This window comes from Limanda limanda, chromosome 13, assembly GCF_963576545.1.
Source record: "Limanda limanda chromosome 13, fLimLim1.1, whole genome shotgun sequence".
NCBI classification, from domain to species: Eukaryota; Metazoa; Chordata; class Actinopteri; order Pleuronectiformes; family Pleuronectidae; genus Limanda; species Limanda limanda.
In genome coordinates, this window is record NC_083648.1 from 6,580,540 (window position 1) to 6,597,849 (window position 17,310).

At 39.5% G+C, this 17,310-nt stretch overlaps 1 protein-coding gene across 1 annotated transcript; it reads left to right on the top strand.

The window, feature by feature from the left end:
• Positions 1–2,074: 2,074 nt before the first annotated feature.
• On the top strand, positions 2,075–14,714 carry vapal (VAMP (vesicle-associated membrane protein)-associated protein A, like). Its single transcript, XM_061084277.1, has 6 exons — positions 2,075–2,207; positions 9,207–9,359; positions 10,161–10,264; positions 11,217–11,297; positions 12,847–13,026; positions 13,692–14,714. Exons 1-6 carry the CDS (start codon positions 2,150–2,152, stop codon positions 13,851–13,853), a joined length of 738 nt encoding a protein of 245 aa, XP_060940260.1. The 5' UTR covers positions 2,075–2,149; the 3' UTR covers positions 13,854–14,714.
• Positions 14,715–17,310: the final 2,596 nt, after the last annotated feature.

The following is a 17,310-nucleotide window of genomic DNA, read 5'->3' on the forward strand; positions in this document are numbered from 1 at the left end:
ATTGTTGGGTGGCTCCTCTGAAAGTTTGTGCAAACTTCATTTACCTGAAGAACAACTTTTAAAAACAATGAGAGCAACACGTAGTGAAACCAGGGTTTGAAACTGCATTTAACAGGACTGACATGTTTTTCTAACAAAATAATACTGTATGTACATGATAAACACCTTATGTAGTTGTTTGTATAGAAATGATGGAACATAATATTCAGAGGTACCAGATAATTGTTGGTGGTTTGTGTAAACTTCATTTACCCAAAGAAGAACTTTTCAAAACAGTGCGTTTGAAACTGCATTCTACAGGACTGACATGTTTTTCTAATAAAAAAATACTGTATGTACATTATACGTTCCACTGTAGTGGTTTGTATAGAAATGGTGGAATATAATAGTCAAAGGTACCAGATAATTGTTGATGGTTTGGGTAAACTTCATTTACCCAAAGAAGAACTTTTAAAAACAGTGAATGCAACACGTAGTGAAACCAGGGTTTGAAACTGCATTTTACAGGACTGACATGTTATTCTAATTTTAAAAAATACTGTATGTACATTATATACACCTTATGTAATGGTTTGTATAGAAATGATGGAATATAATAGTCGGAGGTACTAGATAATTGTTGGTGGTTTGTGTAAACTTCATTTACCCAAAGAACAACTTGTGAATGCAACACGTAGTGAAACCAGGGTTTGAAACAGCATTCTACAGGACTGACATGTTATTCTAATAAAAAATTACTGTATGTACATTATAAACACCTTATGTAGTGGTTTGTATAGAAATGATGGAATATTATAGTCAGAGGTAACAGATAATTGTTGGTGGTTTGTGTAAACTTTATTTACCCAAAGAAGAACTTTTCAAAACAGTGAGTTTGAAACTGCATTTTAAAGGACTGACATGCTATTCTAATAAAAAAATGATGTGTGTACATTATATACACCTTATGTAGTGGTTTGTATAGAATTAATGGAATATAATAGTCAGAGGTACCAGATAATTGTTGGTGGTTTGTGTAAACTTCATTTACCCAAAGAACAACTTTTAAAAACAAGGAATGCAACATGTTGTGAAACCAGAGTTGAAACAGCATTCTACAGGACTGACATGTTATTCCAATAAAAAAATACTGTATGTACATTATACACACCTTATGTAGTGGTTTGTATAGAAATGATGGAATATTATAGTCAGAGGTAACAGATAATTGTTGGTGGTTTGTGTAAACTTTATTTACCCAAAGAAGAACTTTTCAAAACAGTGAGTTTGAAACTGCATTTTAAAGGACTGACATGCTATTCTAATAAAAAAATGATGTGTGTACATTATATACACCTTATGTAGTGGTTTGTATAGAATTAATGGAATATAATAGTCAGAGGTACCAGATAATTGTTGGTGGTTTGTGTAAACTTCATTTACCCAAAGAACAACTTTTAAAAACAAGGAATGCAACATGTTGTGAAACCAGAGTTGAAACAGCATTCTACAGGACTGACATGTTATTCCAATAAAAAAATACTGTATGTACATTATACACACCTTAGGTAGTGGTTTGTATAGAAATTATGGAACATAATATTCAGAGGTACTAGATAATTGTTGGTGGTTTGTGTAAACTTAATTTACCCAAAGAAGAACTTTTAAAATCAGTAATAGCAACATGTAGTGAAACCAGGGTTTGAAACTGCATTTTACAGGATTGACATGTTATTCTTATTTAAAAAATACTGTATGTACACCTTAGGTAGTGGTTTGTATAGAAAATATGAAATATAATAGCCAGAGTAGCCAGTGTAAACTTAATTTACCCAAATAACAACTTGTGAATGGAACACGTTATTCTAATAAAAAAAAAAAATGCTGCAAATTCCTGTAATTTCTGCGAATCCGATGAGGTCACGTCGGGATTCGTGTCATTTCATAAGGTGTTTGTGCGTCGCAGTGTAACTCGTTTACTGTAGTATAATCATATCAGGGTGTCGCGGGGGCGCGCAGGAGCAGCAGCGGCGGCCGCGTGCACGCGCGCGTCCCAGTATTTGACCGGTGATTCGCTGGCGGAGCTCAGTCAGCGTGTGACTCGGCGGTGGCAGCGGGGATCGAACACTTCCACTTGTCAGCTTCCTCCCCGACAGCCCGCAACACCACCATGTCCAAGCTGGACCAGATCCTCGTGCTCGACCCCCCTGTGGACCTCAAATTCAAAGGTAGGTGTGGTGGGGGGGTTCCTGTGGGTGGGGTGGGAGTGCAGCCCGAGTGGGAAGACCACCACCACCGCCAGTCGGGTTTGCTGCTGCTAGCTAGCATGCTAACGAGCTAGCGTCCACCGCCATTTTAAAGTTAGCCAGCTCCGAGCAGGGGGGGCCGCTGGAGCCTCGCAGTGTAGTGACGTGGAGGAACCGGCGTGGCGGGCCCCCTCTCTCCGGCCCCGGCAGCCTGTGACAGCCCCCGGGGAGGTGGTGGGTGGACGCGGGGTCTCGGTGCCCGGCGGCCCGCAGGAATCCACAGTGGACACCGCGGTCCTATTTTTTTTAGTCGCGTCACTTCAGCAGAAACAGGAGCTGCTACGCCTCTGCTAGCGTTAGCATTAGCACAACTGGGCTCCCTGCTAATAACCCGGACGTTATTCAGGAGGAAATTAATTAGTTTTTTTATATTTGTCATTAAATCGTGCGACCCGACTCATCTATCGTTTCACTCGGAGATGTCAAGCTGCTAACACGACACAGTCCCGGTTTGCAAAGTTAGCTAACTAAGCTACATGGTCACGTTAACATCAACAGTTTAAAGCAGCATTAAGCTAACTCTGGTTCCTCTCTCCTGATTCTACCAGCTGGTCATTCTCAGTGAAAACCATGTTATTGTTTTTCCCACATTCACACCAAACCACTGTGACCCACTCATTTTGAAAACCAGTGATTTCGTGGCTGTGATGGTTGATAACGTCCAGCTCACGGTAGCTAGCTTAGCTTGCTAATGCAAAAGTTGATGTTTAGGTTACACTGTTTGCTCCTGTGCAACAACACAATGTCGTATTTGGGTAACACACTGTCACACAGACCCACACCATCATCACGTAAGAAATCCACGAATAGTTTGTCACATGCATGTGATTCCAACTGTTGCTGGTGTGAAGCTAAGTGGTCATAAGTGATAAATTGGGTGTAAATTAAAATGAAACCACCTCTGCTATTGATCTATTTAGGGTTTGAGACCCTCTCTGCATTCCTTGCATTTGACCTGGTTGTTAATCTGTCCCCACTGGGGTCATTGTCCCCAATAAGACACACTTATTGGTCCTGAAAGCACCACTGTCCCAGAGTCACTCTGCTTATTGTCTTCCTGTTCCTGGGATGTTGATTCTTCTCCTAGATTAGCTGCTGAGTGGGTAAAGGTTGTAGGTCTGGACTTGACAGAATTGTTAGAAAGGTCACCGGGTCAAATACCTGCTCCACAGGGAGGCTCTGGGTGGGTGGGGTGCACTCCGGGCCATTAAGATAGTTCTGTGATGAGGTGGACTCCTTGAAACTGATTAGTCACAGTTAAGAGTCAAACCTGATATTAAAACCAGTAAACATTCTCCTGTATTAAACTGGTTTGGTTTAGTGTTTGTCTCTGTTGAGTCTGTGGTTGTGTTACTTGGTTCAGGAATTGTCGTGAATAGATTTATTCATCAAGATACAGACAGTGTTTGTATACAGGCATTAATCGCAATAAAATAATGTAAATAAATCCTTTTGATCGAGGTTATAATGGAGCCTTTTGTGCATACAGACTTTAAACGTAGCCATGTAATCCAGCTCAGACTGGTGCAACAGGTTACTGGTGCATGAACCAGTCCTCAGTGTGTTGTTGGCAGACTAACACAGACGTCTGTCGCTGTGGGCAACTCAATCAGATTGTTTTTCGATACATTAACGTTTCAAATTAGGATCAAGAGATAAACCCAAATATATATAAATTAATGTTTTTCCTTCCCCCCTGCTTGTTTTTTTTTACCGTATTAAGAAATTGATTTGTTTTGATTACCGGCCAGTCACACGGTTTACATTTCCCCTTCATCAGATTAAACATTTACCCTGTTGTGTACTGGATTGGATGCAATTTTGAATAACAAAGTTATGACAAAGATAATGTTGATACTGTTAAACTTTAGTTTTTAGTTTATATAATATAATGTCTTAAGATTAAATTTGAATTATAGCGCAAAACCGTTTAAAACCAAGGACCCTATTTCAATGGGAACACACCAGCCATGATGCCTGAGTCGTTTCCATATTATTCCATGAGGGTTTTGCTCTTATGGGTCAGACCACATCCATCTTCTAACACCCGTAAAGTTTTCTAACTGTTGTAGGGACAAACAATCTGTCTGCAGGCACAGAGAGACTGATAAACACCTGCCAAAGTCAAAGCCGCCTCAGGAGTAGCTCTCACTACAGTAGCGTCTCCAGGACAATGTTTTTTTTTCTTTTCATGGTCACAGAACCAAACATTCACTCAATCGCAGCACAGCTGTCGCAGCTGGTAAATATATTTCTGTAGTACAATAGTCCTGGTCCAACCTAATGTATTCATGCCTGAAGCTAAGTGCTGTGTGTAATTCAAAGAGTTTGTTCTTTGTCCCTTGGCACCAACTTGTTCACCCCTGGTTTGATCCAGCATGAAATTGGATGTGAGATTGGTCCAATCTAAACCTAACCACTAAATTGAGTATAACTGAAATGGATGGGAATCGGGCTGATGAAAAGGAACACAGTGGGAAATGAAATGGTTCCACTTTGGTCTTTGAAGAGCGATACGAAGAGGAGGAAGATGACCACAGCTCCTTCGCTGTCACAGACGGAGCTAAATTGGTCTGTGTGTATCTGAGCGCTGGTCTGTTTTAGAGCGCCTGCTGGGATTTCGCCAGCAAGCTTGAGGGGCAGCCCTCCTCTCCTCGGCTGATATTTTTAGAACCGGACCGGCCTGGGGGACCCTTACTCGGCATACGTGGAAGAGATGAGAGAACGTTGCCTGAGCAAGGGTGGCATCTCAGAGCTGGGCAGCGGATACAGGGATATGTGGGCGTGAATGGGATGCGCACAACTGCTTTCCAGTGTTTTATCTGTTATGCTCTTGGTTTTAGTGATGTTCACAGCAGGCTTAGGCTGATGGACGATGCTGTCCTCCATTGCTGATGGCTGGCATTCATCATGAACCCCATTGTTTGAGTTCAGGTGCCTTTGATGATTCCGTATGTGCCGTGCATTATCCAGAAGTGTCTGTTTCCTGTTCATCCTACATGCAGGTACAGGTCCCCAGAAAGGCTTCAGGCATATCCTCAGTCAGGAGGCATGGTTTACTGGCTCTGATGTTGGACAGGTTATAATTATCATATCTGCCGTGCTCTTGTGATCTGCATCAAGTCCCATATCTGGATTTCAGTGTCCCACTTGTAGAAAATATGTGAAACGTAAATTATTAACAGTCATTACTGCGTTTAGCGAACCACGTGATCATTGATTTTCTAAGAATCAGCAACGTTGCAAGTTTTTAATGTGTTTACTAAGCAGAATCTTAATTATTTAGACTTGGATGGCTCGCTATACTTCACTTTGTCCTACTCTAGTCTTCCAGCTGCAACATCACATTCCCTGTATATATCTCTGATAAGCCAATGTCGTAGAATCAACCAACCGATATGTCTGTCTGGCTCTAGAATAAGCAAAGTTCAAGATAACGTTCACAGTAACCAGGTTTTGGCCATGAACAGAATCATATTCTGTCACTTGTCTAATGGAACGTGTTGGAGGCAGAGGCCACGGGTGGAAATATCCGATGTTCTACTGCACCACTGATGAGGTTTTTCAGGTTTCTCGGAATGCTTTTGTGACATAACTATTGAAAACAACGCCTCAGTCATCACCATAATTCTACACGTTTGCTTTAGCTGGGTGGAGCTACTCCAATCTGGTCATGCAATGCTTCTTATCTTTATAAGCGGTGGTTGTGAAAGAAGGGTGAATGTAGGCTTTGTGAAGTCCAGAGTCCCAAGCAAGTTGTAAAATTATAGCAGAGAAAGTAGGATTTTTTAAAATAGTTACATTTCTTTGTCAGTTTATGTTTTAATATTTGGAAATACAGAGTTAAAACCTTTTGCAAAACAGCTTAAATGAGAAGTGTATATAACACATTTCTAAATACTGGCATCTTTTGATTAGCAGGTAAAAGATTTGATAATTTCTAGCTAAATTTGTATGTTTTTAATGAAAATGTAGTTGATTAAAACATTGAACTACACAAATTGGTTGTTGAAGATGAAATGGTCAGAGATTGAAGCTACTTCTCCAAGTATATTAAAAAACAATGAATATGGTTGCTGCAGTATTCTGGAATTGATAATCATAATATTCAAACAATCAAATTTGATACGTGTTAGTAATACGATTATGATAGTGTTGTGTAAATCAATCCAGCACCTCTTAAATCATTTACACTTCTATGATGCAGCAACTATCGGGTTCACACTCCAACTTGCTGTGGAGCAAACCTGTTTTCCCTCTCCTCTCGTTGACTGTCCATTGGCTCAGAGTTGGAATCAAAACTATATATAACTTTATGTAAAGCCATGATAAAACAAACAAATTAACTGATGCAGTCTGTCTGACCTCCTCCACTTTGTTTCTGTATCAGTGGAGCATCACAAACAGCGAAGTGTGTTTGCTGAGTTTTGTAAGCAGACGTGAAACTATAATGGGTCAAATGCAAAATTAGTTGTTACTCAATGATATTTCTATGAGTAATAATAGTAATCTAATACATTCATGGGAAAATTGGACTATCTATGATCACTTCCATCACTGAGATCATCTATCAGGATTTGATCAATTAATTTTTCAATGATTGGATCAAACTGTTAAAGATATAATACTTTGACTTATTTAGGCCTTGATAATACTTCGGTGAAATACTGATGTAACAGGCGATTTATTAAATACTACTGACTAGACAAAATCTCCCATGAAACCCAAGTTATGGAGTAGAATGTGTGACATTAAATGAAATGCTGGATGGACACTTGCCAAATTGTGTTGCGTGTGAAACCAGCAGACCTCACCATGGCACCCATGCTGTGAAACCAGCTAACCATGAATCATGGGACATGATTTTGTTTTTTCCATGCTAATTTGTGATGATCGAGTTTGGGGTATCTCTTGATTTGGCTCCCAGTTGTTCTCCACATGACATGGCTCATCAAAGCTGGACGCTGCTGACCATGGTTAAGGTCCTAATATGAAGCCAGCTCTGTCACAAGATGGAAAGCCAACTATTGAACTCCTGATGTATTGACATGGGTAGTGCACTACTGTAATTTCCAATATGAACATGAGACACCTTTATGAAATTAGCGTGTCTGTACAACAACCTAATCCATTGGATGTTGTTTGACCTGTGGGAGGCATGGAGCTGGGAGCCAGGGTGGAAGTGGACATCCAATTCTTCACGAATGCCTCATGCTTGGGCTTGTATTAATGGGAATTCGCTCCAGCAGGGTTAATGAAATGTTAAGATGCGTTTTTTTATATTGCAAAAGGTGACACTGTTGGAGGACAGTTACTTTATAAAACAAGACTCTCTGTAACTATGTCTGATTTGTCTTACAAGAGCTGACGGTAGCTTAAAAGTCTTGGATAACAAAGTCAAAATACTAGAGAACCTCACTTCAGATGAGTGATGGCCCAGTGTCTTTCTCTGTTCTAATCTTGGGATACTTACAGTAACAGTTTCCTGCCCTCCATTTTCAAGGATTTCACTATTAAATCAGTCCTGTTAAGTAAGTAGGACAAATTGAGTTTCAGCCTGACAGTGTTATTCATCAAGTTAGTTTTGGTTCTTTTTTAACTTTGGCACCAAAACACTGCAGCCTCTGTTCCTCTCAGAGTCGAGGGTTGTAACTTGAAACACAGAGTTTCCTCTATTTCTGCACTTTCACTACAAACCTGCAACATTTTTAGCCTCCATTGTCTTTTATGATCAAATTTGCCAATTTCCTCAAGTTATAATAATTTTATTTCAGCAGCATGAAACCCTCAGCCCTGTTGTGATGTGACCAGTGCAGGATTTTCTGGCAAAAAATATCCCGTTTATTGATTTAGCCTTAGAGAAAACAGCTTTACTAATTTGATGGCTCGTCACTGGCAACAGACATGACCACAGGCATCATGTTTCAGGTTGTCCATTCATCAATCTGTCAACATACCATCTTTGGGAATGTGATATCGCTGTAACACCTGGAGTTACATTTCTTAAAAATGTCCACAAACATTCCCTTGGACTCAAATTAATTAAATTCTGGTGGACAAAAGTCCCGGACCTCACAAATCCTGTTTCTGGCCTCGTCACAGCAATACCTCAGAAATGCTGAATCCCAACTAGGGACGGGAATCGGCAGGGACCTCCCGATACAATACTATCACGATACTTAGGTGGCGATACGATATGTATTGCGATTTCTGTGGGTATTGCGATTCTGTAAGTATTGCGATTCGATATTACGATTTCCTGGGATTTCTTTTGGTTATTTTTTTTTTTTTAAATACTGGACCATGGAAAAATGTTGAATGATTCCTTCAAATACAACACAGTCAAATTCACTTAGAGCTTTACCAGTTTTATTTCAAATATTAATATTAACTTAATGACTGCCGGGCAGCCAATAGAGAAAATAAATAAAAATGTGCCCTATTATTGTATAGCCCTGTCAACTGCACACAAACTGACAGATTAAGAAATGTATACCACTTAGGCTACTTTTAAACAATAAATAAAAGGTAAATTAAATGGAATGAATAAAAGTTTACTTAAAATATAAACTTTGAAATAAACAAAAAGTAGGCTATTGTTGTTTGCATGTAGCCGATGCAAAGCTAGTGCTTGGGTATGTTTAGATTCTTGTGCAAAAACAAGAGCTGGTCAACATGCTCTGGGGTGATGTTGCTCCCCCCAATATATCCCCCCGTATAAACCAATAAATATGTTTTAAAAAAATCGATTTGGGAGGAAGCATATCGATTTAAAATCGTCTCACAAGAATCGCGATTTGTTACTGAATCGATTTTCCCCCCCATCCCTAATCCCAACACAAGCACTTATAAATTTAAGGTGGTAATTCTACTTGTTTGCTATAAGTAACAATACACTTGTTTTGTCTCTCTGTCCATCAGGTCCTTTCACAGATGTAGTTACCACCAACCTCAAGCTGAAGAACCCCTCTGACAAAAGAGTGTGTTTCAAAGTGAAGACCACGGCCCCCCGCAGGTACTGTGTACGACCAAACAGTGGCGTCATCGATCCTGGAGCAACTGTCAACATCTCGGGTGAGTTATGAGACAGAAGGATGTGGACATTTTATTTACGGGAATCCCCCCCCCAAAAAAACACCATCTGAATATTCCTCCAGGAGTAGTGTCCGTGCAGCCTGTAAAGCACTCAAGCTTAACACCTTAATTACCTTACTCTGATTGGCTGTGGTAATTTGATTGTTTGGCATCTAAATGCAGCTGGTGGAAAATTAGGTTTCTTTCTGCTTTTCAAAGTCAAATTAGCCTTAATCTTGCTACTGTAACTTGGTTTTTGGTTCATAATAGATTCTTATTATGTTAGTTGCGTGGTGGGAGAATATTCTGTCCCAGCGTTCTGTGTAACTGAAGTGAAATGTGTGCAGCAGTTTGAGATTATGTAAGCTACGAGGTGCACGTACTTCAAGAGCAGGGCGGCTGATGGCTGATTATATAATGGGATTGTATTTTGTTTTTTGCGTGTTTATAAATTACATCAACTTGAAAAAATAAGGTGAGACACAAAAGGAACGTGTGAACATCTATCACTTATTTGAATAATATAATGAAGATATAAATGTGTCTGTTTTCTTGTGTATCTGCACTCCACTTTTAAGTAAGAAGGTAACTGGATTTAAAAAGAAAATTATCATCTCAAAATGCAATACATGTGCTTCATTAATTGTCCGACCTAAAAATCGGTCTTCCCTTGTTCCATTGGTGAATCTAGATTCATGTGGCTCGTCGTTCTTACTGTTTAGTGAAGCTTTTGTTTCTACTGCTGTAGAGATCCTTTTTTGCTGAAAAGTTGAAACTCATCTTTTCACTTTCCTTTCCCAGTCATGCTGCAGCCGTTTGACTATGACCCCAACGAGAAAAGTAAACACAAATTCATGGTGCAGACCATTTTTGCCCCATCAGCTGTGTCTGACATGGATGCTTTGGTAAGTGATTTCATTTTTTAATTAACTTTTATTGAAAGATTGTTTAAAATGTGTTTGACAAAAGCACATTACCGGTCTTTAACTTCATTCTCACAGCCCCATGTGACCCAGATCTGATTGTTTAATGATTGTGTGAACAACACAAATCCACTTTCATATGTAGTTCTAAATCAGATACACATCAGATTATTTGAAATTGGACGTCAGTCTGAAGGCCATGTGACCCTTATCCATTTATAATAGATAATAGAACTTAGTCATGGACTTTGGGCAGTTTACTGACATTGTGTTGAGTTATTAAACGAAACCTGTTGTGGTAAAACGTCAAACCAATTCAGATGACTTTCTCAAGTTGTCCACCAGAGGACAGCAGAGGCTCAGTCAGTCAATAAAACATGTAACATACCCTGGAGTCTTGTTCATGAACTGGCTTGTCTTGAATGAGGAAGTGGAGAGGAACAAAGGTCTGACTGGAACCTATAAGTGAACTGAAAACCAGTAAGGTCACAAAATTACCAGATAAACAGTTTTGACCTTCTGAGTTACACTTCTCACTAGTGACGCACATTATTCCCTTTTCGGCATCATAGAGTAAATCTGTACGTTTTTCATTGTTTGAATAAAATCAGTAAAATGTCTCAGAGTAAAGGGAATGACTTGGTGGAAATTAACATCTGCATTTCGAACATTCAGACCTAAAACCAGTGGGAGGAAAAATGTTTACTTTAGACAGTTTGTGGCTTTTTCTTGTGCAGGAAAGAATGTCTGAGGTTTTAAGTGTTTTTAAATGAAGCCGCGCATGTTTTATGTAAATGTAATTCCTATAGAGTCAGGGCTGCATTGAATGTGAATACCATGGAGTAGGTTGAATTCATGTGTGCGTGTGTGGATAGATTCCAGCTGCTAGCAGTTTGAGTTGATGAATAACATGCCCATTTTTCATCTTCTCCAGTGGAAAGATGCAAAACCTGATGATCTCATGGATTCCAAGCTGAGATGTGTCTTCGAGCTGCCTTCTGAAAATGATAAAGTGGTAAGAGGCGCTGCTGCACATGAAAAACGGCTGATTTTCACATGACTTTAATCACAACCCTTCAATCTGTCCGTGGACCTGCGTTGAATACCGAAGTTTGAAAATTGCCAGAGTAGCAAAGCTTCCCATAGAAGCCAAAACTATGGGGAAAAACTCCCCTGCTATAATGGGAAATTAGCAGAAAGTGCTGTCCCAGTGGAAAAGCTGGCCAATCACGTCTCACGTGAAAGAATAGAGAAACCGTACCTCCACATGTTTTCCTTCTGCCCGTGTGTTTCTTGGCTTACTCGCTCTTTTCGATAGATTTTCATCTGTTCTCCTCTTGAGCCTCAGCTGAAATACTTGTCAATGCAATGTCATACATCAGATTTACAAAGATTGAACATTTCATATTTACAAGCGGATTCTGAAGAAAACCGTCGGGAAACTCTTTGCTGTTTGGATCGTTATGTGTGTGTGAGGTGGTAAATGTCTGTCAAGATGTTTTCAGCACAACAAAGAGGGTTGACAGCAACAGGAACTGTGATAAAGAATATATAAATATTGCTAAAAATATCAAATAAAGTCAAACTCAACTCAAAAACAGAGATGGCGGAATACATTAAAGTACAGTGATGGAAGAACTGAAGACGCCCTCTCAGAGAAAGATTGAACAATATCTCATTAAACCAAACACAGCTGCTGAAGTAAAATCTGTTTCCAAGAAACTGTGTTATATCGGTTGATGTTATATTTGAATTAACGGGGCCGGTGTTTAATGGACATCATACTTGTGGTGAAAGTGTCACTTCCACGGTCCATACTGAGCTTTAAACTGCTACAGTGTGAACTGCTGAGTCAGGACGGTCTTCATTCAGCTTTGGCTCGTGTAGCATGTATGTAATGTGGAACATGTTAAGTATGTAACCTTATAGGATGGAGATGACGTGTGAGGGGTTACATAACTTATTATGATGCATAAATGCTTGTTGAGAAGAGGGGTTAGAAATTTTAAGTGTAGACTTTATGTGCTGGTGAAGTACTCTTTACTACAAAGTTGTACACACACACAGCTTATTTTACCCTAATAAGATCCAAAAACTGACAAACAATTAATCAGTTATAAAAAAGGTTTAATTGACATTTCTACAGCTCTACTGGAGACAAGTTTGCATTCACTTTTCTACTGTTTAGTTTATTTAGTCTTAAAATCAATAATATTACACAGAATATAAATGATTGCCTTAGATTTGGGCCCAAAGGAACCTAACATCATATCCTGTCCCTGCATTGATTGTCGACCTTCATTTACAAAGCACGAGTTGTATTTTCATCACAAAGGTCTCGTTTCCCTCTGACGTCACGTTGTCTGCCCCACAAATCAAAGCCACATCAAACAGGACTTGTGGAGCGACGCGTTTCCTCTCTGGTCTCTTTGATCGCAGCTTCTGGGCCTCGGGACAACGCTGCCTTTCTTTGGCTCGGGGCGAACCCGTCTCGAGGCTAACCTCCCTACTTAGCTCGGGGCCACGCTGGATTTGACTTCAGTGCTTCTCTCCCTGTCTGGCAGAATGACGTGGAGGCGACCAAAGCGGCCCCGGTGATGAACTCTGTGAAGGCCGATCCAACAGCGGCCTCGGTGCCAGCTGCCGCCCCACAGGACGATGCAGAGATGAAGAAAGTGCAGGAGAAGTGCAAGAGGCTGCAGTCTGACATGAACAAGCTGGTTGAGGAGAACCGGCAACTAAAGGTCAGACGTCTTTGAAAATAATACTTGTAATATGATTTCAGTTTTTTTAAAGGATGAAACTAAAACCAGTTGTCACTAATAATTTCTGGGGTTTAGCATGAGCTGCTGTTTTTTGCCCCCTGTGGAGAGGTTGCTGTTTTCATTAACTTCTCTCTGGGTTGTGACATCACCGGCTAAATATAGCCCTTAACCTTTGAGTTCTACAGAGGACAATGAAACTGTATTTCTGACGGATCACAGATGCAGTAGGATTTATTTTTTTAAAACTGGAAATGAATGAATGAATGGATGGAAATCACTGGAGTAGGAAGTCGAATGAATGAATTAATCAATTGATTGATCCTATTTTAGTCGTATCTTGCCTCTTAGTGACTCACAGGCCAAAGTTGGCATGTTTTTAAAAATCAAAGAGTAAGATATGTGTAGTGAAAGCATAGATGTCAAGAGAAAGCCAATGCACACGCTTAGTTGTGTGAAATCTGGATCTCTGTGCATCTTAAGCACATTTACACGTCTTTACCTGTCTTTTGTGATCAGATCATCCCTCAAAGTTTGATTTCGATTTATTAGTTTGTGTAAACAAGTAAATCATAACCTCCTCTGTGGAGGTGATGCCCTCAAGCTGTGAAACCCTCTCTTCACATTGTGTCTTTTTCATTTCACAGGACGATGGTGTTAGAATGAGAAAGGCCCCCCGCTCGGACCACATGACAACAAACTCAACTAGCCTCCTCGGCCGAGAAGCCACCACCGCCTCCCTGCCCTCTCTCCTCGTCGTCATAGCAGCCATCTTCATCGGATTCTTCTTAGGGAAGTTCATCTTGTAGACTGGGGGATGCATGCCAGCCGTATCACCCGCCCCGGCTCCGGAAAAATCAAAACAGGCCTGGAAAAACAAAGAAGTCTTTCTGTTGACTTTGCCATATCATTGGTAGTGTGGCCTACAGTGAACACATCTGTACAGCATCATCCGAAGGCGTCGCCTTTTTACAATCTCACACGGTTAGTACACACGGAGAGTTGAGAAAAAAAAAAGAGGCGACAAAAAAGTGATTGCTCCCCCTCCTCCCCCCCCCCCCTTTTTTTGGTTTTCTGTTTTTTTTTTGTTATGGCTGGATTACACAGGTAAATGTGGCGGGACAATGAAAGATGTATACTGTCAACGTGGAAGATGCACCTAGAGTGAACCATGGGCCAGAAAGAGGCAGTCAAAAGATTCGGTTTTTTTCTTTTTATCTATCTCTCTCATTCTCTCTCTATCTCTCTCTTATTCTCTCTCTCTCGCTCTCTGTTTTTAATAGGAATTGAATGGAATGTTAGGTGTCTTGTAAATGTTGTTTTAAATCCTTTTAAACAAAAAAAAGGAAAGAACTTCCATCACAATGACCTTGCTACCTGTTGCTGGATTGCCTCCGAAGTAAATTTGTTGAGTTTGTAATTTCTACTTCTTGTCTTGGAATGTTCAGGTCCAGCTGGGGATATAGGTGCCTCCTTCTAATACATCTCTGTCCTTTCCTTTTCCTCACAGCACCGATGCAGACTTTATATTATTATTAATATTATTATTATTATACAAAGCATATATTCCTTCTAAGGCAAATATTGACTGAAATAAGGTCTCCATTCTTAAAATCCTGTACCATGGTATTAAGCATTGAAGAAATAAAAATGAAAAAATGTGGTTTTGATAGCAGTCTTTTCCTGTGTCTCTCTTCAATACGCCTCAAGTATTCATCATTTGATTTGGAAAGGAACCTAGTGCGACTTTGTGCCAAACTCCTGCAGCAGTGCGACCTCCAAAATATCTGGTCCATCATTTATTTTCTTCCATATAGCAGTTTTTAGAAAAAATGAACTCCAGAGAATGTCCAGACAGTTTCTGGAGTTTTCCTACATGTGAAGGAAGCAGCTGGAGATGGTTAAAATCCGCCCTGATCGCTAAAACCTCTAGACACTCATTGTCTGACCAAGTTGACGTCTTTGTCTTCCAGTTATATGGCTCCTCTTTTTACACCCTGAGATATTTGTAGTCTTTCATTCTTTTGTCCATCAGGTGTTAGAAACGTCAATTTTCTAGACCTTTTCCTGCTTTATTCTCACATGGACTCGGAGATTCTGGATAAATTAAGGAGAATGTCCAGTGCACGTTTGAAAGCAACTTATTTGAGCTCATCAAATGTTTTCAAATGCATTTGAGATATAGTATTATAATTTGAGACTCTCAAACCTACTTTCTTATGTGCTTGAAGTTCATTGTTTTTCTAAACTTAAGCAAAAAGTTAATATCGAACCGAAAATTAAAAAGCGAATTACTCCGAGGTCTTGGGATATTCTAGAAGTCAAGTAAAATTCAGAACAATGTCACACAAAGTTCATTCTGTTTCAGAGGTTGTTTTCTTTATCACATTACCTTTTCACTGACAAGATGAATCAATGTGTGATTGATTATATTTAAGAGAAAATTACTGATTTAATGTTGCATTAAAAATTCAGCTGTTTCTGGTATATTCTGGACGCTGTGGAGGAGAAACTCACGTTGAACTCAACTCATTTCAGCCTGATGGTTAAAATACAGAAACCCTTTAACGAGATGTTAGACTTTAACCTAAAGCGAAACCTACAATCATTTTATTAAGGCCTGAAGTAACGTGATGCAGAGTGACGACTGGAGAACTGGGTAGCGTGGGAAAAGACCTGGATAGTTTTTCCTACTGGGCAGCGGAGTGAGAATTACATCATGGTTTACTGATTATATGATGATGATGGGGGTGTCAGGGGAATACATGCGACTGAACAGAACGGGTATAATTAGACCACGTTCTTGAATATGACAAAATAACTAAGAGATGTTGGCGAATGCAAACTCCTCACAGACGAGAAGGTATTATGGATATAATTCATAATATGAAGCTAAACTGCGAAGAGTTTGCTTGTGTAAGGATTTGACAAACTATTTTTCATTAGGTTTTGTCATTTTAAGGTAAATCCTCACGACTGCAGTAGATAAATGTAAGAAAGCATTTTTTGGGATTCAGATTTTCATCAGCAGAGCTTTTTAATATCATGTTCCACTGCTGAGCATAAAAATCCTCATCCCTCTTCATCAGCCTTCATCAGCCTCCCCTCAGGCTCTGCACTTCAAAAGTGGATTTATTTTCATGTATTTACTTGTATTACGTTGACTCTTGAGGCTCTAAACCCACCTGGTTTCTGTCTTCTCCTGTTTATTTCCACAATATATTTAATTCAATTTTCTTTTTATTTCATGGTTTTTGAGATAATCGCAACAGGCGGATTTCAGCTCCTCCACCAACAATAACCTGTGGGAAACATCAATTTTTTGAGGGATATAAGGTAAAAAAAAAGATAAAAAAAATCTGTTTATGTCCCAAAAGTAAATTGGTATTGGTTCAGGTGACTCGAGAATTGTTTTAATACATTTAACTTATGTCCCCGGCGGCTTCCATGTGTAGCCCCCTCATACATCCACTCCCCAAATCAAATAAAGATCATTAGGTTCTTTAAATGCTCTATTGGCAACTTTAAAATCTCCTGAAGGGACTCATTTTATGGACCAATGCTGATGAGAATCACAACTTTAATCTTATAAGTGTTTTTATTTACAAGGACATTTTGTGAAGCTTAACACACGGAACAAACTTTTTAATTTTCAGGACAAGTGTCTGCTGCAGTGGCCTCTTTGTCTTTTCCCTGTTGAACATGAAAGTTACATTTAAGCTTGAAACCTGCTGCTAAGTTTATAAACAGGAACAACTTCAGACCGATGAAGTCCCCGTGTCTGGGATCTGAGACTGAACCACAACCTGATGACTTTATTCCCAGCGGAGGTGTTTTAGTATTTATTCCACTGTCACATTCAGAAAGCAGCTGCAAGAGCAAAGAGCATCAGTGTGATTTCTCACTGAAAGATTTATCCAGGGAGCCACACATCTGGAACAGGTCATAAGTGATCTGCTAATCATCAGAATCTACCTGTTGTCCCAGTTCAGTACTGGTTATAGATTCAATTAATTTAACCATTTAAGAGCTAATAAAATTCGGTGAGTAGAAATAATTTAAGTTCGTCAAATCCAAAATAAAACATGAAATATTTAAATTCATGTTTCCAAATTAGTATTTACTACCAATTTGTTGGCTGTGAGAAATTATTCATGCTAATCAGTTAGATAAACAAAACTCCACTTTGTTCATCTAACATTTATTTTTAAGGTTAAGGTTTCTTTAGATGAATGAAAACAAAGCTTTACTGTGATATAATTAAAC